General features: G+C 45.5%; 1 protein-coding gene across 5 annotated transcripts; it reads right to left on the reverse strand.

Moving 5' to 3' along the window:
- Nucleotides 1-488: 488 nt before the first annotated feature.
- On the reverse strand, nt 489-17,527 carry ppp4r1 (protein phosphatase 4, regulatory subunit 1). Of its 5 annotated transcripts, none has more exons than XM_042706908.1 (21): nt 16,618-17,527; nt 16,037-16,091; nt 15,846-15,890; nt 14,375-14,510; nt 14,022-14,128; nt 12,662-12,804; nt 12,265-12,411; nt 11,658-11,765; nt 11,456-11,521; nt 10,648-10,806; nt 10,003-10,127; nt 8,981-9,765; nt 6,557-6,708; nt 6,084-6,179; nt 5,042-5,227; nt 3,876-4,037; nt 3,385-3,485; nt 2,699-2,819; nt 2,234-2,362; nt 1,020-1,191; nt 489-703 (listed from the first exon to the last, which is right to left on the reverse strand). In XM_042706908.1, the coding sequence occupies exons 2-21, from the start codon at nt 16,041-16,043 to the stop codon at nt 540-542; spliced, it is 3,111 nt and encodes a 1,036-aa protein (XP_042562842.1). In that variant the 5' UTR covers nt 16,044-16,091; nt 16,618-17,527; the 3' UTR covers nt 489-539. The 5 variants fall into 5 exon arrangements, with proteins under 5 accessions (XP_042562842.1, XP_042562844.1, XP_042562841.1 ...); XM_042706911.1 differs by having other exon boundaries at nt 490-703; nt 1,050-1,191; nt 14,375-14,459; XM_042706910.1 differs by lacking the exon at nt 16,618-17,527 and having other exon boundaries at nt 14,375-14,459; nt 16,037-16,183.
- Nucleotides 17,528-17,986: the final 459 nt, after the last annotated feature.

Here is a 17,986-nt window from a genome sequence, read left to right on the forward strand (position 1 = left end):
ATGTGTGTGTGTGTGCGTGTGTGGGAAGAAAGAGCAAGTATGACTATGTATATGTCTATTTGTGATTGAGCGTGGAGGTTTGTGCAAGTGTGTGTATGTGTGTGTGCATGCGCATACAAGTCAGGGAAATAAGACTGTATTTGCACCTGTGAGTGAATCAGAGAGCTTATTTATAGAAATGTATGAGGGTGTGTGTGTGACAAAGACGGAGAAAGAAAGCGAGAGAGAGAGCGCGAGAAAAGAGGAGGGAGCTGTACGTGCCCAAGTTCCTATCCAAGTTTTGGAGTTGGAAAGGGGCACTAAAAGTATGTGTGAGTATGTAAGAAACAGACCAAGAGGAAGGGGTTGTGTGCTCAGTAGGTGAAAAATAACCAATATCCCAAATCCCTATCCGACCCAAGGAAAGGGGGTAGCCAAAATTGTGGGTGTGTCTGTGCGTGTGCGTGTGTGTGTGTGTGTGTGTGTGTGTGTGTGTGTGTGTGTGTGTGTGTGTGTGTGTGGGGGGGGGGGGGTGTAATTGTGTGTATATAGCTCTGTGCTCAGTAGGTGGAGGAGGTGGTGCTCATGGCATCCTCGTTGATGCGCGTGCTCCCGGGGTGGACGCTGGCGAAGTACTTGACGTCTTTGTCCGGGTCCATCTGCAGCGCCACCAGCGTCTGCTCCAGGGCCTCGTGGTGACAGTTGGCTGAGTTCAAGAAGTACTCTACACATACAAACACACAGTACCAAATGGATTACAATAAACTCAGAAACATAGATTTTTTCCAAGCCTACTATTACCTACAATAGATTTACTCTACAAAAGGTCTCGATCTCAAGCTCAAGGTTTAAAAGAACTTTCAGAAGTTTGTGTAAACCTCAAACACGCACAGATATTGAAGTCAAAACAGATAGATGGAACTTCATGTCTGCATATTGTACAACCTCTGTGAGAATGGAAGTTTGTGCGTGTGTAGGTGTGCATGCATATGTGTGCAGGTGTGTGTGTGTGTGTGTGTGTGCGTGCATGTGCGTCTCACCTCTCTCCAGGACGTGTGCGTGTGTCTCACCTCTCTCCAGGATGCTCTGGCGGATAGTCTTGGCCAGCAGTACCCTGACATTGGGCACGGGGTCGGCAGCCAGCTGCAGCAGGGGAGCCAGCAGGTGCTCGGAGAACTGCTCCAGAGACAGACAGCAATCCTCTATCACCAGCTGAGAGAGAGAGAGAGAGAGAGAGAGAGAGAGAGAGAGAGAGAGAGAGAGAGAGAGAAAGAAAGAAAGAAAGAAAGAAAGAAAGAATTAAGCAGAGAGGAATTAAGAAATAGAGGGCAGGAAAGAGAGGGGAGAGATAAAGAGTGATGACAAAATAAAGAGACAGACACAATGGACAAGTACACAAGGGGAACAGAGGGAGTAGTGGGACAAGGGATTGAGCAAGAAAGAAAAAGATGGAGATAAGAACGAAGACGAAAGAAATCAAGGTGGCAAAAAGAGAGAAAGGGGGAATTAGAGAAAAGGCCAGATTTAAAAAAAAAAAAACAGATGGGGAGAGAGAGAGGGAGGGGGGAAGAAAGAGTCAGTCATTTGAGCCCTTCCCTCACGTGCCCAAGTGATCACCCTCTTGTCTCATTGTGCTCCTACACAATCGGCAGCACTGTGTCCTACACTGTGTGACAGGAGGGCCAGGCCCAGTCAAGTGGCCCTACTGACTGAGCTCTCGGCTGGGGGGGTCTGTGTGTGTCTGTGTGTGTGTGTGTGTGTGTGTGGGGGGGGGGGGGGGGGGGGGGCTCGGGGGGGCGGAGTGGAGGTGCCAGTCCTCAACCAATCTGGTCTGGGCCTACAGCCAAGCCCCGAACACTAACCTCAACACGGCTTATCCCCACAGGGGAATGACAGACAATTTCAGACCTCCAGAATTTCTCATGACAAATGAAAATGCGCAAGTTGTGTGCTTAATCCACACAATGCATGACTGAACCAGAGAACAGGGTACTGTTTCAACTCTCAGCTTCACATTGTTAACAATGCTTTGCAGGTCCCAGTGACTCATATGCACGTAACTATGCAGGTCCCAGTGAATCATATCTGCACATATGTTGAGGCAGTCCTGTCATTCGGAACAAGGATTATAATTTCTATGTCCTGATTATATGTCTGTAATGGGGTTTACAGAATATTGTTACATAAACTACACCTGGCTATTACTCAGCACTGAAAAATGCATAAAACAAAGACCTACATGCTTAAGTCTTACCTGACAGACGAAGGCAAAGGCTTGTCTCCCTGACCACTTCGGACAGTGGCAGAATTTATCCACGAGCTCACTGAGAAAATCTACAAGCAGCGATGGACAGGTAGACAGCTTCCTAATGATCTCACTCACCTGAAAAGAAAAACACACACATCAAAGAATGTATCTCGGAGGGAAGCTGATAACCACTTATACTTTATCTCCAAATAAAGAAAGGCCTGGTACATCACATAAGACATGCACAAAAGTGGCAAGAATGCAACCGAATTGAAAACGCATACTTAAATACAGATATTACAGTGTTATGTCATCACTTGCCCTCTATTTTGGTGTAGATCTGTAAACGATACCTGGAGCCATTACAATATATAATTATTTAAATAATTGCAGCCACATTTAAAAGAATATTTAATGTGAACAAATCGTTCTGGGTCTGGAGAGATAGGGTAGCCTGGGGGGTTCTCATACCAGTCTGTAAGACGTCCACCGCACAGATGACACTCTGTCTGTGCAAAGTTTAAAGGCTAACGGTCTCAGGTAGTCATACACGTCCTGGGGACTGTACAACTCCAGTAACATCACCAGCTGCCTGCAAACACACAAGGAAAATCACATCAAGTATTCAGAAACCAGTATGGGGTTTAAAACAGCCACGCCCAAAAGTATACTCATTTCTGAGATGGCAAGACAGTAACTAAGATGATGAAACAGGTTAGGTTTTCCTTTCATTTTCTGGTCAAGAATGTAGCTGGTGAATGCTACAGAGTACACCCTGCCGGTTTAATGATTTCTCCCTGATAAGGGCTTGTTCTGAGGCTGAGGCTGATCAGACTGGGAACGGAGCAGAGCTATGGCTGAAAGTGGGACAGAGTTCCATAAAACAGGCGGTCTTGGCTTTTGTAGTGAAATTCTTTGGTTGTTAGACACGTACTGCCTAAGTGAAACAATGCTGCCCTCCTGGAAGAGAACTATTCCACTGGAGATATGATGTGTAACAAGAGTTTGCACTTCAGAAACATTTCACAGTTATTAGAAGCACATAGTGAGAAATTCATGTATCTGATGAATTTGGGAGAAAACACCTCAAATAGAGTAGCACCACAAAAAGAAAATGGAGATGGAGTAAGATTGAATATGCAAATCAGGCGACTTACTCAGACAGTTCTGATCTGAACCGCCAGTTCCGGCTGTTGTCCGTGACGAGGAACTCCTGGAGCTGATACAGATACTTGCGTCGCGTCTCCTGATGTAAAAGCTGACAGGAACAAAAGCAGAAGAGCTACTCAACACCAGCCATGAGAACTGACCAACACATTCAAACTGACATTAGTACCGAGCCAATCTGAACTTTCAGTATGGTCACAGTTCAGTGGTGTTATGCAAGAGCAAAGTAATGCTGAGAACCCCAAAAGTATGGGACAAATGGCCAAGCCAGGAAGCTAGAATCCCCCCCTCCCCCTTCCCTAAGATAACATTTCCTAAAACTTGGAAAAAAAACTCCCAAATCCAAAATCCCAAGCATTGTTTTGGAACAAACACAGGTGAGAGGAGTCTTTAAAATGTGGCTTCTGAAGCACACATGACCTTTCAATACAGGGATGACTAGTGAGCCCTTACAGAGAAACAGACAGTGAGCAGTCCTCACCTTAAGAAAGTCGTAGAGGTGCTTAAGCACTCCTATCCGCACCTCGTCCAGGTCCTTGAGGAAGCTGTTGAAGATGGGCACCAGGTCAGCCGCTGTGAGCTGGTCCCCCAGAATAAGCGCCAGCTCGTGGATGGAGAAGGCCAATGTCCGCCGCACCTTCCACTGCAGGAGGGGGGGGGGGGGGGGTGTGGGGAGAGAGGGAAAGGTTAAGAGATAAGGAAAGAGAGACACAGAAAGATACAAATAAAACGATATGTTATCGGCAGCTGTTATCCCACGTATACCCCTGTTGTTGCCACATATGTATTTAGTCATGCATATATAGCCCAGAAGGCAATCTGTTTGGTTCCTAGTACTACTTTCTTTGGTCACGGAAAACCATAACGTTGGGTATTTTGCTTGGTTACAGTTGATTACACTGTTGTTAAGCCTAAATCCTTTAACTTACTAGCAGGTTACTGATGCTATGCTTGCCAGCTTGCTCGTTCTCCAGATAACATGCTATTTAACCACAGAATTCCTCCCGTTCACCCCACTGAGAGAATACGCTTATTTTGTGCATTCATTAGTTTGCACTCACTGCAGCAGCTTCTATCGATGGGCATCTTTTCAATCAACCGTTATATACTATGGTTTTTAGAGTTCCCATTCAAGGCTTCCAGAGCACTGATATAGAACAATGATTATACTTTTTCTCCGGACCTATTTGATAGGCATCCCATTATAGAGAATGAATGGACACCGTCATTTTCGTCTCTGTTCTAAAACGGCTAGTAATTCAGTATACTCCATATAACATATGTACAGGGCCCTCTTTAGAGAAGCTCCATCCCAATCGTTTTCCCTTCCTTGATATTCATTTCTATTCCATGTAATGTTATCCCACTCTGACTGAAGTCAGAACTTCAAACTCAAAAACATGACTGATCAGCGCAGATCCAGCCGATTCACCTTCTACTGAAGGTTTCAGAACAGCTGACGAAACAGAAGGTGTCCATGAACTCTCTATAAGGAGCCACCTAAGATGTAGATCCAGTGAAAAAGTGTAATCACTGTTCTATATCAATGCTCTGGGAACCTTAGTAACTCTAAAAACCATAGTATATAATAACGGTTGATTGAAAAGCAGCTCCTCTAAGCAGTCAAGGGAGAGAAACTGTACACACCTGCATGTCTGAGGCCAGTGTTTCATAGGTGTCGCGCAGACAGTGCCAGTTCTGCCGGCCCAGGGTGAAAGCCACGCCCGGCAGGCTGTAGGCACAGTGCTTAGCGATCTCCATGTCCACCGTCTGGGCCCGGGATGGGTCCGTCATGGACAGGTACTGGTCCAGCAGGGCCTGAGGAACCACATCCTGAAAGGACACACAGGGGAGAGGGGGGGGAATAGTGAATGCTAGTGGTTGTGAATGGATTAGCAGAGCAACGTAACGTGTTGCCCAGGATTTTCACTAATACGTTGCATTTCAAGGCTCTCTTAACCTGTTGCTTCAAATGTTTTTTAAGCTACCAGCAAACACCAGGGAACAACATACTTTAATAATGTACCACATTTAGTCAAGCTAAACAAAATAACTAAGTCCTTCATTTCACTCAAGGCCTGTCCATGACTGTCTGAGACCTTAGAGGACTTTCGGTCAGTGACTTCATGGTGCCAACACTTTAGACTCAACTCGGAGACGGAAAGAAGCCAAGCATTTCTTTGTGTTAAACGTACAGGCGGCTACTACAAAAGCCTTCAGACCCTTCCATATTTGGTATGGGGAAATGGCTGTACTGGCTATACTGCTTTTCTGAACGTACATCAACCTGTTTGGGGACAATAAACCTGCTTGCCCTGGTAGCCCTGGTAGCCTAAGCACAGATGGCATTTCTGTAATCTTGGAGTAGACGGTTTCAGTTGCATCTGATAAGACAGGACAGGCTGCCTAATTGATAGCTGTGAAGTGCCTCACTTATAAGCAACCACGTGAAAAGCTGAGCCGAGAACAGTTCATTGGTGACATCATCAGTGATGACCCTGAATACTGACTGCTGTTCCATGTACAGTGCCAAGTGTCGGTAAACAATGCTTTGCACCACTACCGTACCACTCAAGAGTACAGAGCTCAGTACAAGGTAGATCTGTGGGAAAGGCCCCTCCTGTGTAGAACAGTTTCCAGAGTTCCTGGTGTTGCCAGAACCAGGAAAAAAAAAAGTTCCATAACCCACCTGATGTTTAGATTTCTTGTCCTCCTCTGGGCTCATGCTACTGTCACTCAAGTCCGAGTCGTCACCGTGGCTGATCTGCAGGGTGGGATCCTGGCTCTGGGCAATGGAAACGCACGCATGCAAGTGCGCACACACACACACACACACACACACACACACACACACACACACACACACACACACACACACACACACACACACACACACACACACACACACACACACACACACACACACACACACACACACACACACACACACACACACACACACACACACAGCACTTTCACTGAGCAAGCAAAGCAGGAAATGCATCTGTTTCCTTCCCCCCCACCCTCTCCTGTCCCTCTCCCTCTTTTAAGGTCCATATGGTGTTCTTTTTTTACCCCCATTCAGTGCATAACATTGTTTTCCCCTGATGACCTTGCCACCCACACACGAGGAATGGAGCTGATAATGCAGCATCGCCTCACCTCCAGGTCACTGGAGTCCAGGAGGGGCACCTGTTGGACTTCAAAGGGGTTGTCATGGGAGACCTGGGACTGGCGGGGCTCTAGGTAGGCCTCCCCCAGGTGTGCATCCAGGGCCGTGGCCCGAAGGGCGGCAGTCAGTACATCGACCTGTGCTGCTCACAAACACACACAAGGCATGAAGAGAGTGCAATGGTCAATCAGAAATAATACATTTCAGACACAGATGGCCAAAAACAAACAAATAAATAAAAATAATTAAAAAAAAAAAAAACACCCTACAGGAAGGAATAGCAAATAATCAACAAAGGGGCTCATCAACATGGCCAAACTGGTGGCCTGGGACAGCCCTACTGTGGCCATCTGCCAGAGAAAGGAACCAAGCGTGCCAATAATGAGGTGCTATTCCCAGGAAGAAAAAACAGCTAGAATAGCTCCCTTTATTGATCTCATTAGGGAATGAAACCATCTGCTAAATTGTGAAAACTAATGCGGAAAGAGAAAACTCCTTCAGGTCATTTTTTTCCCCACGTCATGGCAAAGCTCACTTCCAGCTGTGGGAGATAGCACAAAGGATCTCACAGAGAGACGCCCTCCATTCATCTGCAGCGCCGCTTCTTGCAGCTCACGCAATGATACAGAAATGTTTGGTGTTTGAAGTTGGCTACACAAGAAATATAATCGTATCATTTCACCACAGAATCAATACCTTCATACAAAACATAAATAAATAACGAGTCAAATTAAAAGAGAACGAAACAGTAGAGACAGAGGCAGGAGAGAGAGAGTGAGAGGCAGGAGAGAGAGAGTGAGAGGCAGGAGTGTGAGAGAGAGAGGCAGGAGTGCGAGAGAGAGAGAGAGAGAGAGAGAGGCAGGAGTGCGAGTGTGAGAGAGAGAGAGGCAGGAGTGCGAGAGAGAGAGAGAGGCAGGAGTGCGAGAGAGACAGGGGTGAGAGAGAGTGAGAGGCAGGAGTGAGAGACAGGCAAGAGTGAGACAGGAGTGAGTCGAGCTTGCTCTTGTCTCCTGCATTGGCGTGTTCCATCTCATTAGATCCATAACCCAGCCGCCAGCAGAGCCGTCCAGCACAATGCCCGTGACCTCGTGCTGTTTTTCCTCCTTCCAAAGAAAGGCTTACTGTTTCCCCGCAGGACAAACGTGTAAACACGGCCCAGTGTCTCCCCGCGCTCGGAGACAGAGACAGAGTGGAAGTAACGGACGCGTGGTCCTGAATAGACTACTTATGCTGCCAGAGTGAGCGAGAGCAAGGCTGCTGTGAGAAGACAGCAGTATGGGGGATGAGGAAAAGTGACCGAGACGAGGCGAGACCAGGCAAGGCAAGGTTACAAAACTGGCCCGAGGCGCTCGACTGGAAATGAACCAGCCGGGGCCCCGAGGTCTTTTCCCAGCGAGAGTCTTGCTTTAAAAGTATGCCCTTTTTATGGCTCCATTTAAACCACTGTAGACACGCGACATATGGAAGTGTGTGCTGCACGACAGTGCAGATGTCAAGCACACTCTATATTATATGGTTATAAATTAAATTCATTTTGGTAAAAAAAGTGGGGGGGGGGGGGATCCAGAAATAACCCAAGTGAAAACGTAATCACCTCAGATGGTAAATGACTGATTTCAAGCCACACGACAGCAGCCGCAGCACTAACGTGTTCCTTTGTTTCTACATGAACAGTCAGGTATCACCCAAAAAAAAACACAACCCCTTCCCTCCTCTTTAGGATGGCTGGCCACATGCCAAATATATTTGCTCCAGTCACAGCCAAGCCACTCAGCCTCGTATCCTTCCACCAGAAAAGTACAGAGAATCTGCTTAAGACCTGCAAGCCTGGCCAAGAGGAACCAAACAACTTCCCCCTCTCTATTGTTCAAGCAGACATATTCTGCAACTAGATTTGTGTCGCATTTACCACAACAGCAAGCACTTAGCAAGGCTGTGTGTTATTGAGTTAAAGCGAGACAGACAATTAAAGTAACGCATTTCTTGTGATCCCCTGTTCTCAGCAGTAAGTGAAAAGAAAGGCCTTCTGAGGTGTTCTGTGATGTGTGTGTTTTATCAGGGGAGAGCAATGCTTCCTTCAGAGCTCACAACTAAAAAAAAGGAAGTCTTTGTGGAAGCCACATATCCCTTGTGAAACTTAAAAGTGTGGAAATTCTGACAGCGCAAAAAATCAGCTTCCTACGCAGTGAGCTCCTGAAACATTTAGTAGGGTTTGACACTCGCTGTGTCGGTGTCGAGTGAGACATCAAAAGCTGTAGGAGGAAACACCCGTCCGTGCAGTTAAATGTTGCATTTTTTATTTTGAGAATGAGTTCATAATAATCCAATGCCCTCATTTCCTTTTTTTGTTTCATTTGTCTGATTCCAGAAGCTCTACAGAATCCCAACAGCCATGACAACACAGGGCAGCTTACCTTTCACATCCGGGTCGTCGATGTGTGGCTCCAGATTCTCAATGAGCTCCTCGAGCTGTTTCCTGCCAAGGGTCGTGGGGAGTGAGTTGGCCCATGCCACAGGGGGGCCAGCACCTCTGGGGGACTCGCTGGGGCGGGCCCTCACCTCCCTCTGCAGCTCCAGATCCAAGTCGATGTCGGGGATGGGCGTCCTCCAGTAGTGGAAGGAGTTGTACAGCTCCTGCTCGGGGATGTTCTCTTTCTGCACAGGAGAGACAGCTGGCGAGGCGCTGTCGTCCGTGGAGTCTTCTGTGGAAGCGGACGAGGCGGGGTTCTTGCCTTCCGGATTGTTCTGCGGGGTGTTTGAGGGCTCATCTGCCGTGGTGCTTTGTGCAGAGTTGGAGAGTTGATCGTCCGCGATGGGTTCCTCGCGCGGGTTCGGCGGTTCTTCTTTTGGGGGGCCCGGGTCAGGTTCCGAGGCGTTGTGCAAGGGTTCCACCTCTCCCAGGAGGCACCTGGAGTCTGTGTTACCGTGGCAACAGGACATGTCACCGTTCAGAGCTTCGGCGGCCTGCTCCCCTCCGCCTTCTTCGGCGACGTCCATGTTGCCCTCCTCCTCCATCCGACAAGGACTTGCCGCGTCACCCTGAGAGTGAAGTGAATTCTGGGAAGTGGAGTCCGGAGAGACTTCAGAAGTCACATTATCCTGTTCCACATCGACAGGAAAATCCTCTGGACTCTTCTCCGTAGCAGCCGAGAGAGAATCTTGTGCAGCATTTGTGTCCGAATTTGACTTCTCCTCAGCACTGCAGACACACAAGGCAAATGAGGAAAGATGGAACACATACTTACACATCACATATTCTGCAATCACATACTGACTGATATAACATATTCTACAACTGTTCCAACTGTATGCGAGTTTGAACATAACGCACAAATCAATGATTGAAAAATATGTGACACAGAACCAGGTGGCAGCACATTAAATATTAGGAAGATGAAGTTTAGTTCTGTGCCAAAACCACGAGGTCTGAGTGTACCTGTTTTTCTGTGACTGTTCAGCGGCCCACTCGTCCTCCTCTTTGAAGTACTGGCCCACGTTGGAGGAGGGGCAGGCAAAAGTGGAGATGAACTGACCCAGGGACTGAAAGGCAGCTTGTCGCACCTGAAGGAAGCAAAGCACAAGGTCATGACCTTCATCTAACTACCAGCCAGCAGCACAGAGTCCCGTATTCCATTTATTCATTTTAGAGACGACTTTATCCAAAGTCAATTTCAGTAAAAGGTCGGAAATACAGATGAATACAGAAACACAGTCAGGGCTGTAGAAGTGCTAACACTTGCAGAATAGAAGATTAAAAAATATTTGTAGTAATGATGCTATGGATCACATGGATGTAAATCTGGACTCAGTCAAACCATCCAAGTTTTCCCTTTCCCCCCGGAACAGCTTTAGCGAAGTAGCTACGGTAACGGATAGGCCACAGTGGCCATAGCAGGGTGGAGGTGGAAAACAGAGCAACCACTCGTTGCAGCTTGTGATTCGGTTATCAACGTGTTACACATGAACTCAGCAGTGTTTTGCAAGTTTAGGCCACGTCTCCCTAGAACACTACTAAAACATGACAGTTCGCTGATAAACTCCTAAACGGTGGAGGGAAGGAGAGGAGGCCCGGGAGGCTTACCCAGCGCGAGGGGTCGCTGATGAGGTTGATGAAGAGCGATGAAAGTTTGGTCCGGCGCACTTCTGGCGACGTGGCAGAGGAAACGCACATGAAGCACTCGGCGCAGGCTTTCCTCACCCCCCACACGTTGTCCGAGCAAAGCTGGAAAAAGCGTGGCAGCTGCACAGGAAGAGAGAGCAGCGCAGGGAAGGAAAAACAAAAAACAAAACCGACATGGAGGGGGGGGGGGGGAGAGAGAGAGAAAGAGAGAGAGGGAGAGAAAGAGAGAGAGAAAGAGAAAGAGGGAGAGGGAGAGGGGGAGGGGGAGAGAGTCAGACTGGAAGCCCAAGGGCTGCGTCCTGCCCCAGTTCACAGGGAGAGGGCAACACAAAATGTCAACAAAGGCCTTTGCATAAAATTGGCTGAAAATTCAGAGAACAGCCACTTATGAATATATTTACAATATTAAAAGGTACACAGCATGCAAAAGACTCAACAGAACAATGGATTGAATGTTTAAATATGGCCAAATAGGTCCAAAGCAAGGCTAAAAACATATTTTATATCTTGACCACAAAAGACTTCAAGAAGAGACTTCAAATATTTCAAATAGCAGAGGCTAAAAAGTGAAGGTCCCAATCCAATGAATTTGTATTCAAAAACCCTTTGTGTTCCAAGTCGGAACATTACATTAACCCAGAAATGTATTACCATTTCCAAAGAGTTGTACAGTATGTAATGTTAATAAAATGCATCGTTTCTGCATTAGAAGCACAGTAATATTAATGCGTAAAACTGAGGGCCACTTCCTGTGTTACTATGCACGTACCAGCAGCTCTTCGGTTGCATCCCCACCGACGACACTACAAATATCTCCAAAATTTGCCGCACAGACCTGTCAATACAAAAATGAAACACTCAGAATTTGACACTGAAACCAACAACATGAGTGACACAAAAAGATGAAAGACCTTGAAGCTCTTGGCATGTTGCAGCCCAGCCAATCAGCAGCAGCTGTAGAGCCCACTGACCTTGCGCACGTGAAACATCCTACAGTCACAGCACATCTCACAGAAGCGTGGAAGGAAGAGACGCTCCGTGATGTCCTTCCCCACCATGGGAGCCATCTTACAAATGATCTACAGTGAACACACCCACAAACGTACAGTTAGACGAGCCTAACTTAAACGGGGCAACACATACACGCCACTTCAATTGCCAATGAAGGTTTCCTTTGGATGTATGCAAGACGCTTACTGTGCAAAGGCTAAATAAAAAAAACATATATCAGGAGCAATCAATGTTAATGATTTATGACGTCCAGTATAGAGTTTTCTTATTGTTGGCCACTCCTGAAATGACCTTTGACTGGTTGTGTGCGACGTCATTCAAACCAAAATCAATTGTACTGGCCTCAACATACAACCAGACCTGAAATCCCCATAGATCATATCCACACAGCCACAAGCCAATCAGTGGCCTTTGTTCTTCTTTTCCTGTCTATTTGAAGTATTTGAGTATGTCCCATAACGCACTTTGAAACTCAAAGGCCATAACTTCTCTTTGGGTCTGAGATCAGTCACATTACTTCCACTCCTGGGCCCCCCAGCGCCCTCCACAGACGGCCATGTGACTCACCGCCATGGCCTCCGTCTTCACGTCATCATTGCTGTCCGGAGCCGTGAGATCGACGAGCACGGGGCACACCATGATCTCAATGTCCGCCCGGTCGATCAGCTCCTGCTCCAGCAGGACCAGAAGGGCTGCCTGGCTCGTCTTGCGAACCTGCAGAGGAACACGACAAACATCTCGTTGCCACAACAGAAAACATCACGACACAGGAGACGTTTCTCCAATTCAGCCGGCAGTTGTTTTCAACAACAGCAATAACTTAAACCGACTACAGGACTACTTAACATTTAATATGTCACAATGGTCTATAACAGTACATATTCATCTGTACAACAGTGCAATGGAAAATAATTTACTCGTGATTTCTAAATGTTTCCCCATCATACGGTCCCAGTCCTCTTACCTGGTTATTCGGATCAGCCAAGTATCTCACTACAATTGGCAGTAAGTACTTAGAGAAGGCATATGGAATGGAAGGTTTGTTCTCCTGACAGAAAATGGCAATGTGGGGGACTTGTTCCATGAGCTCTGCTCGAATAGTGGGCTCTAAAGTGGTAAAAAAACAAAAAAAAGGTTCATGTCAATACTCAAACCATGCAGTTATCGGCCCAAAGAAACAGCTTATGATCCAAAAAAAAGAAAGATGGTGTCCCCGGTGGAAACACAAGGGTCAAGTTTCACTGCTATACTGCTGAATGTTCAAGACCAAACACTGGCCTACATGGCTTCTAGCCAACTGGCTCACGACACAAGAGGTACAACCTTTAAGCCTTTTCACCTCTGTGCAGAATTCCAACATTTACCCAAAAGCAGGCACCAAACAAGACAGCATCCACTTCAGTTAAACGTACACAGCATAGATGACAATAAAGTTGAAAGTTTCACACTGTACACAGTCTATAAAGTGCTTGGATGTTTGAGACTAATAGGGGTACAGTACACTTAAAAACCAACCGGCCAGCAAAAACTTTGGGTTATAATTCAAGGACGGCCCTGACCACATGAGATTGTTCCTACAGCCTAGCTGGGGCACACACTTACCATAATAACATGTGCATGTCCCAATTAAGTATTGCATTACACAGGCACAGCGACCTTTCCTTTTTTCCCTTAGCACAAGGACATGCATTCTAAAGCTCCCATGGCTGCTCCCCAAGGGACATTGTGAGGGGTTAGCCGGCTAGCCTGCGAGCTAATCCGCAAAGCCTGGGCTTGCAGATTTCACCTTTTGTGAAATGGCAGCCAGGTGCAAGTGCTGAAACAAGCGAGTAACACCACAGCATCAAACATTCATGGGCCCTTAATGGACAGTGTGAAGCCCCAGTCACCATCTGGATTTGTGACAGACAGAAAGAAACTGCCTAAGCATGACGGACAAGACTTTGACAACTTCAACTTCCACCAGCCGGAGGATATTACTTGAGCAACCCCCTTTCTTCACATAATCTCCCAAGTACACTTCAGTGAAAGATACAGCCTATACCTGTAATTATCTAACTGTGAAAACAGGAAAGGGAAAACAAACAAACAAACATTTGTTTCATCGGAATTTGTTTAACCTCTGATGACCTAGGCACACATGCAGGAATGTAATTTTTACTTTTGAGAAACTAGAATTTCATCAGACATTTGAGGCCACACATACACACACCCCAAATAAGAATACAGCATGCCATTACTGTGACGTGCTCCCAATGTTTCAGCATTCACTCCGTCATTGCAGTTATCAGTCAGTTCAGTTTAGGCAAGAACCAGCAGCTTACCTGAGTCGTCAGCAAGCTTGCTCACTCTCTCCAAGACGGCAATGCAATCCCGCTCGTCCTCGCTAACTGCTTTTAATGTGTCCAATAAACTTCTGGCCACCATCTGTCTGTTAAGTATAAAAAGCGCAACAAGAGTCAGAAAAAAAACAACACTTCATCCATCACACAATCAATAAGGCTAGATATCAGCTGAATTAGCACAAGAGGTCATTACCAAAAAACTATGCAAACCCAATTACAGAGGAACAGTTATGTATGAGAAGTTGCAGCGCATATTCACCAAGGTAATGGGCAGAAACAGAGAGGCAATGCTGAAATAGAAGGGCATGAATTGGTAACAGAATATTTTATACCTGTTAAAAACGTTTTCACTTGCAACATATTTATCCAGTCTTCCCAGTGGTGTCAGCATCTCATCTTGCGATACAAAATCCAAGGCTGAAGGTATAATAATGACGTCAGACTCTGAGCTGTAGTCATCCACACCAACTATTAGAAACATTGAAAACACACTGCATGAGCACAGCAGCCCCTTCACCGACACAGACGAGCAGTGTGGAAAAACAACAGGTGAAAATCTCCTTCAGAGTGCCTTAAAGAGCTCCGCCGCAATAACAAAAAGTGACACCTGTGAAGTGTGAACAAATCTAATGTGAAAAGGTCATCAGAGAGCAGTGAGCAGTTAATGTCAGCGTTGATTTGGTGTACTTGGCGAAAACGACGTTACACCGAACTGGGATCTGAAGGCAGTTCGACTTGATTGTGTTACCTCCCATTCACATGTTATGACAGTTCTAATGAAAACCTTAAAGAAATGCCTCAGGCGCTTTCAAATGATCAGTATCAAAACGAAAATATGAAAGGCAGAAGGAAATAGTCGCAATCACCTTGTGAAAATGGCCTAAGGTGTCTAATACTACCGGTGGTTAAACAATAGTCGAGAGCAATATATGCCATACTTCAATTACGCTATCGCATTTCCTTTACCCTACATTGGCACAGGACGCCACAGCAGTATGAAGAAATTGCATGTGTTATTTAAAGTGAGAGAGAAACAAACGCGATGGCTTTTCTAGACAATGACATGGCCATACTAGTGCAATAAACAATGAGAGTACCGACAAATAAGTGAAATTGCTGAACGCTGACATTATATCAGAGAAGTTAGCGAAGTGAGCTAGCTAGCTATATTAGCTAGCTAACTCAAAAGGGGTATGTAGCCAGCTAGCTCAGAATGACCGATTCATTTAAGCTACAAATCTTACTTTGAGAACCCCATTTGTTATATTCAAGTAGAAGAGTTAGTTGGTTAGTTGCCTAAAACATAATCTATCGCCAATAGTCAAATAAATAACGTAAAACATGGGCTTAAGTTAACGTTCGGCTCACCATGACCCAGTGTGCTCTGCTGTGTTCTTTCGGAAAGCTTCTGCTTACTAGCTTGCCAATATCAAGAAAAAGACCTACATTAACGGGGTTCCATGCTAGCTACCTAGCTAGCTCGCCCAGATTGGGATAGGGCTAATATGTGCTAGCATGTAACGCCTGCTAACACTAGCGACCAAACTTCTGTGTGTGCGTGGTGTGACATAACGGCACCCGATTTCAAATTAACTTCCATCGGCATGATTAGTTTCATCCAACACGAAGCAAAGAACATATGAAATTAGCGGGGCAATGAAGCGTATACGTTATATGAACCCAAGGCCTCACCCAGGAGTGCAAAACCCGACACAGAGGCGTCCACTAACGTTAGTAACATTACGGTTGGCCTCTACTAGCTGCCGGACTTCCACATTGATGAAAACACTGTAGTAAACTTACATCCGTCTATCTCCTCTTGGGAATCCTCTTGGAGCAAAGATAAATCTGAAAACAAAGAAACCCACAAGTAATCAGGCGCCACTATTCATTGTTTCGACTAGCTACCGCTTCAAACCGGTAGCTAATATAGACTATAAACACCAAGTTTCAAGTCCGTTCTGCTCTGGCTTCTGTTAACAGTATGTACGTACCCGCCATCTTGTCCTGGTCCTACATTTAAAGTGGTCTCTACAGATGAGGCAACAACTGGAAGAGGGAAAGAGCAGAGTTGAGTTTACCTAGCAAGCTCGCATGACAGGCACGGAGATTTAAGTGTACAGTGGAAAAAAAACTACACCACCTAGAGGAAAGCGTAGTAAACGACACACTGAGACATATTCTAGAACTAATGCAAAATAATGCTTTTTGTTTCAACGCAATATAAAGGTAACAGGTTTCCTTTGAATAATACGGTTTTTTTAGAACATGAATACTATAATGACACGCTAACAACACACAGTGTATCATATCATTCTATTGAAACATAACAGCACAGAAAGAAGTATCACAGTAATGTCCCAAAGCAGATTACACTGCAGTGATCGAAATGGAATCATTTAGTTTGATCACATTTTTCATTTAATTATTATCTAAAGAACAAACTAAATCAGTTGACATACATGGCAGCAAAACAAATGACAATTTCACCTAGGCTTCATTCACTCTAGATTTAAATGAGAACAGGCATCACAGTTCTTTTGATGCTTTTGTAATCAGAAAATTGCACTTTTACCTGGCTCTTTTCAACGGTGACGTGCATATTGATGCGCGCCGCCGAAACTGTACTCGTGTGCTCGTCCCCTGGCTTGGTGAAAGTCGGTGCGCTTTTGGTGAATATACGTTCACTCCGTCTCTGTGGCTCAGCAATCTGTAGCTAATACTTGACAGCAGACATGTCCAAAACGGAGCAGATCTTAATTCTTGATCCATCGACTGATCTCAAATTTAAAGGTACGACAAAATGATTCTTATTACTTATAGGAGCAGCTTTGGCAGTGGATTAGCTGGCTAGCTAACTTAAAGCCAGCTAACAACTTGTCCCAGCTAGCCAGCTCGCTAACTAGTAGCTAGCAATACACCGGAGAGATAATATTACAACCCCGATAGCCACCTGTCAATGGCCGCCGCCATTTTGCGAAAAGGAGCGGGGATTTTAAGGCCTTAAGCTAACGAGTTCCAGAATTGCGTTCAGTCTTTCTGGTCCATTACGTTCGTTGTAACTATCTAGTTGTTAAAAGGCACTTGACTGGCTAATTATCCAACGATAACGTTATATTGCCCTTGTCAAACTGCCGAAGCAAGTTGAACAGATCACCGTGGACACCAACGTTAGCTAGTCAGCTAGGGTAGAGTTTGCAAGGTTAGCTAATCTCGTTGACCCTAGCTAGCTAAGTGTAGTTTCAGCGAACCAGTTAACGTTTACGCTACAAGCTCTGGCTAATTATGGAACTAGTCGGGTAGTATACGTTCATACGTCTCATACGTCTATTAATGTTAGTTAAGCGAATTGTTGCTAGTATTCGACGTAAGTTTATCATGCTCAGTGAATCAAATAAAATGCCAATGGCTACCTGTCTGGTTTGCTGTCTGCCACCTAGTGAAGTGGTTACCTTAACGTTCAAATCTGAATTGAATGGAACTTGTCATGCCCAATTACCTAGTTAATGGTTTTTAGCTAGCATTACTAAAGACTAAAGGAATGTGTAATGTTACAGGTAGTGTGTACTGCCAGTGTTCTCTGTACATTCATTTTTCATTCATCATTACAACTACACGTCACCGTGAAATGCTTTTTAATGAGTCCGTTCATTATACTGGCACGCATATTACTTAATTACATTTTCAAAATTTGATTATTCCATTTTCCTGCATCGATGCAGAATCTTTCACATTTAGCATCGCGATGTATTGATGCTACGATTATTTCCCCCAGCCGTATATGTTTGGAGTACAATTAAATTAATAGGAAGATAGCTATTGACACCCTACCTAAGTCAAATCACAATTTGTCACTTGTGCAGTGTTTCGTCAATGTTGTTGTCTAAATGGGTGTCAGCAGTTGCTTTTCTCCGAATGTGACCAGTTATGAGTGGAATATGATT

Source organism: Clupea harengus, unplaced genomic scaffold, assembly GCF_900700415.2.
Source record: "Clupea harengus unplaced genomic scaffold, Ch_v2.0.2, whole genome shotgun sequence".
NCBI classification, from domain to species: Eukaryota; Metazoa; Chordata; class Actinopteri; order Clupeiformes; family Clupeidae; genus Clupea; species Clupea harengus.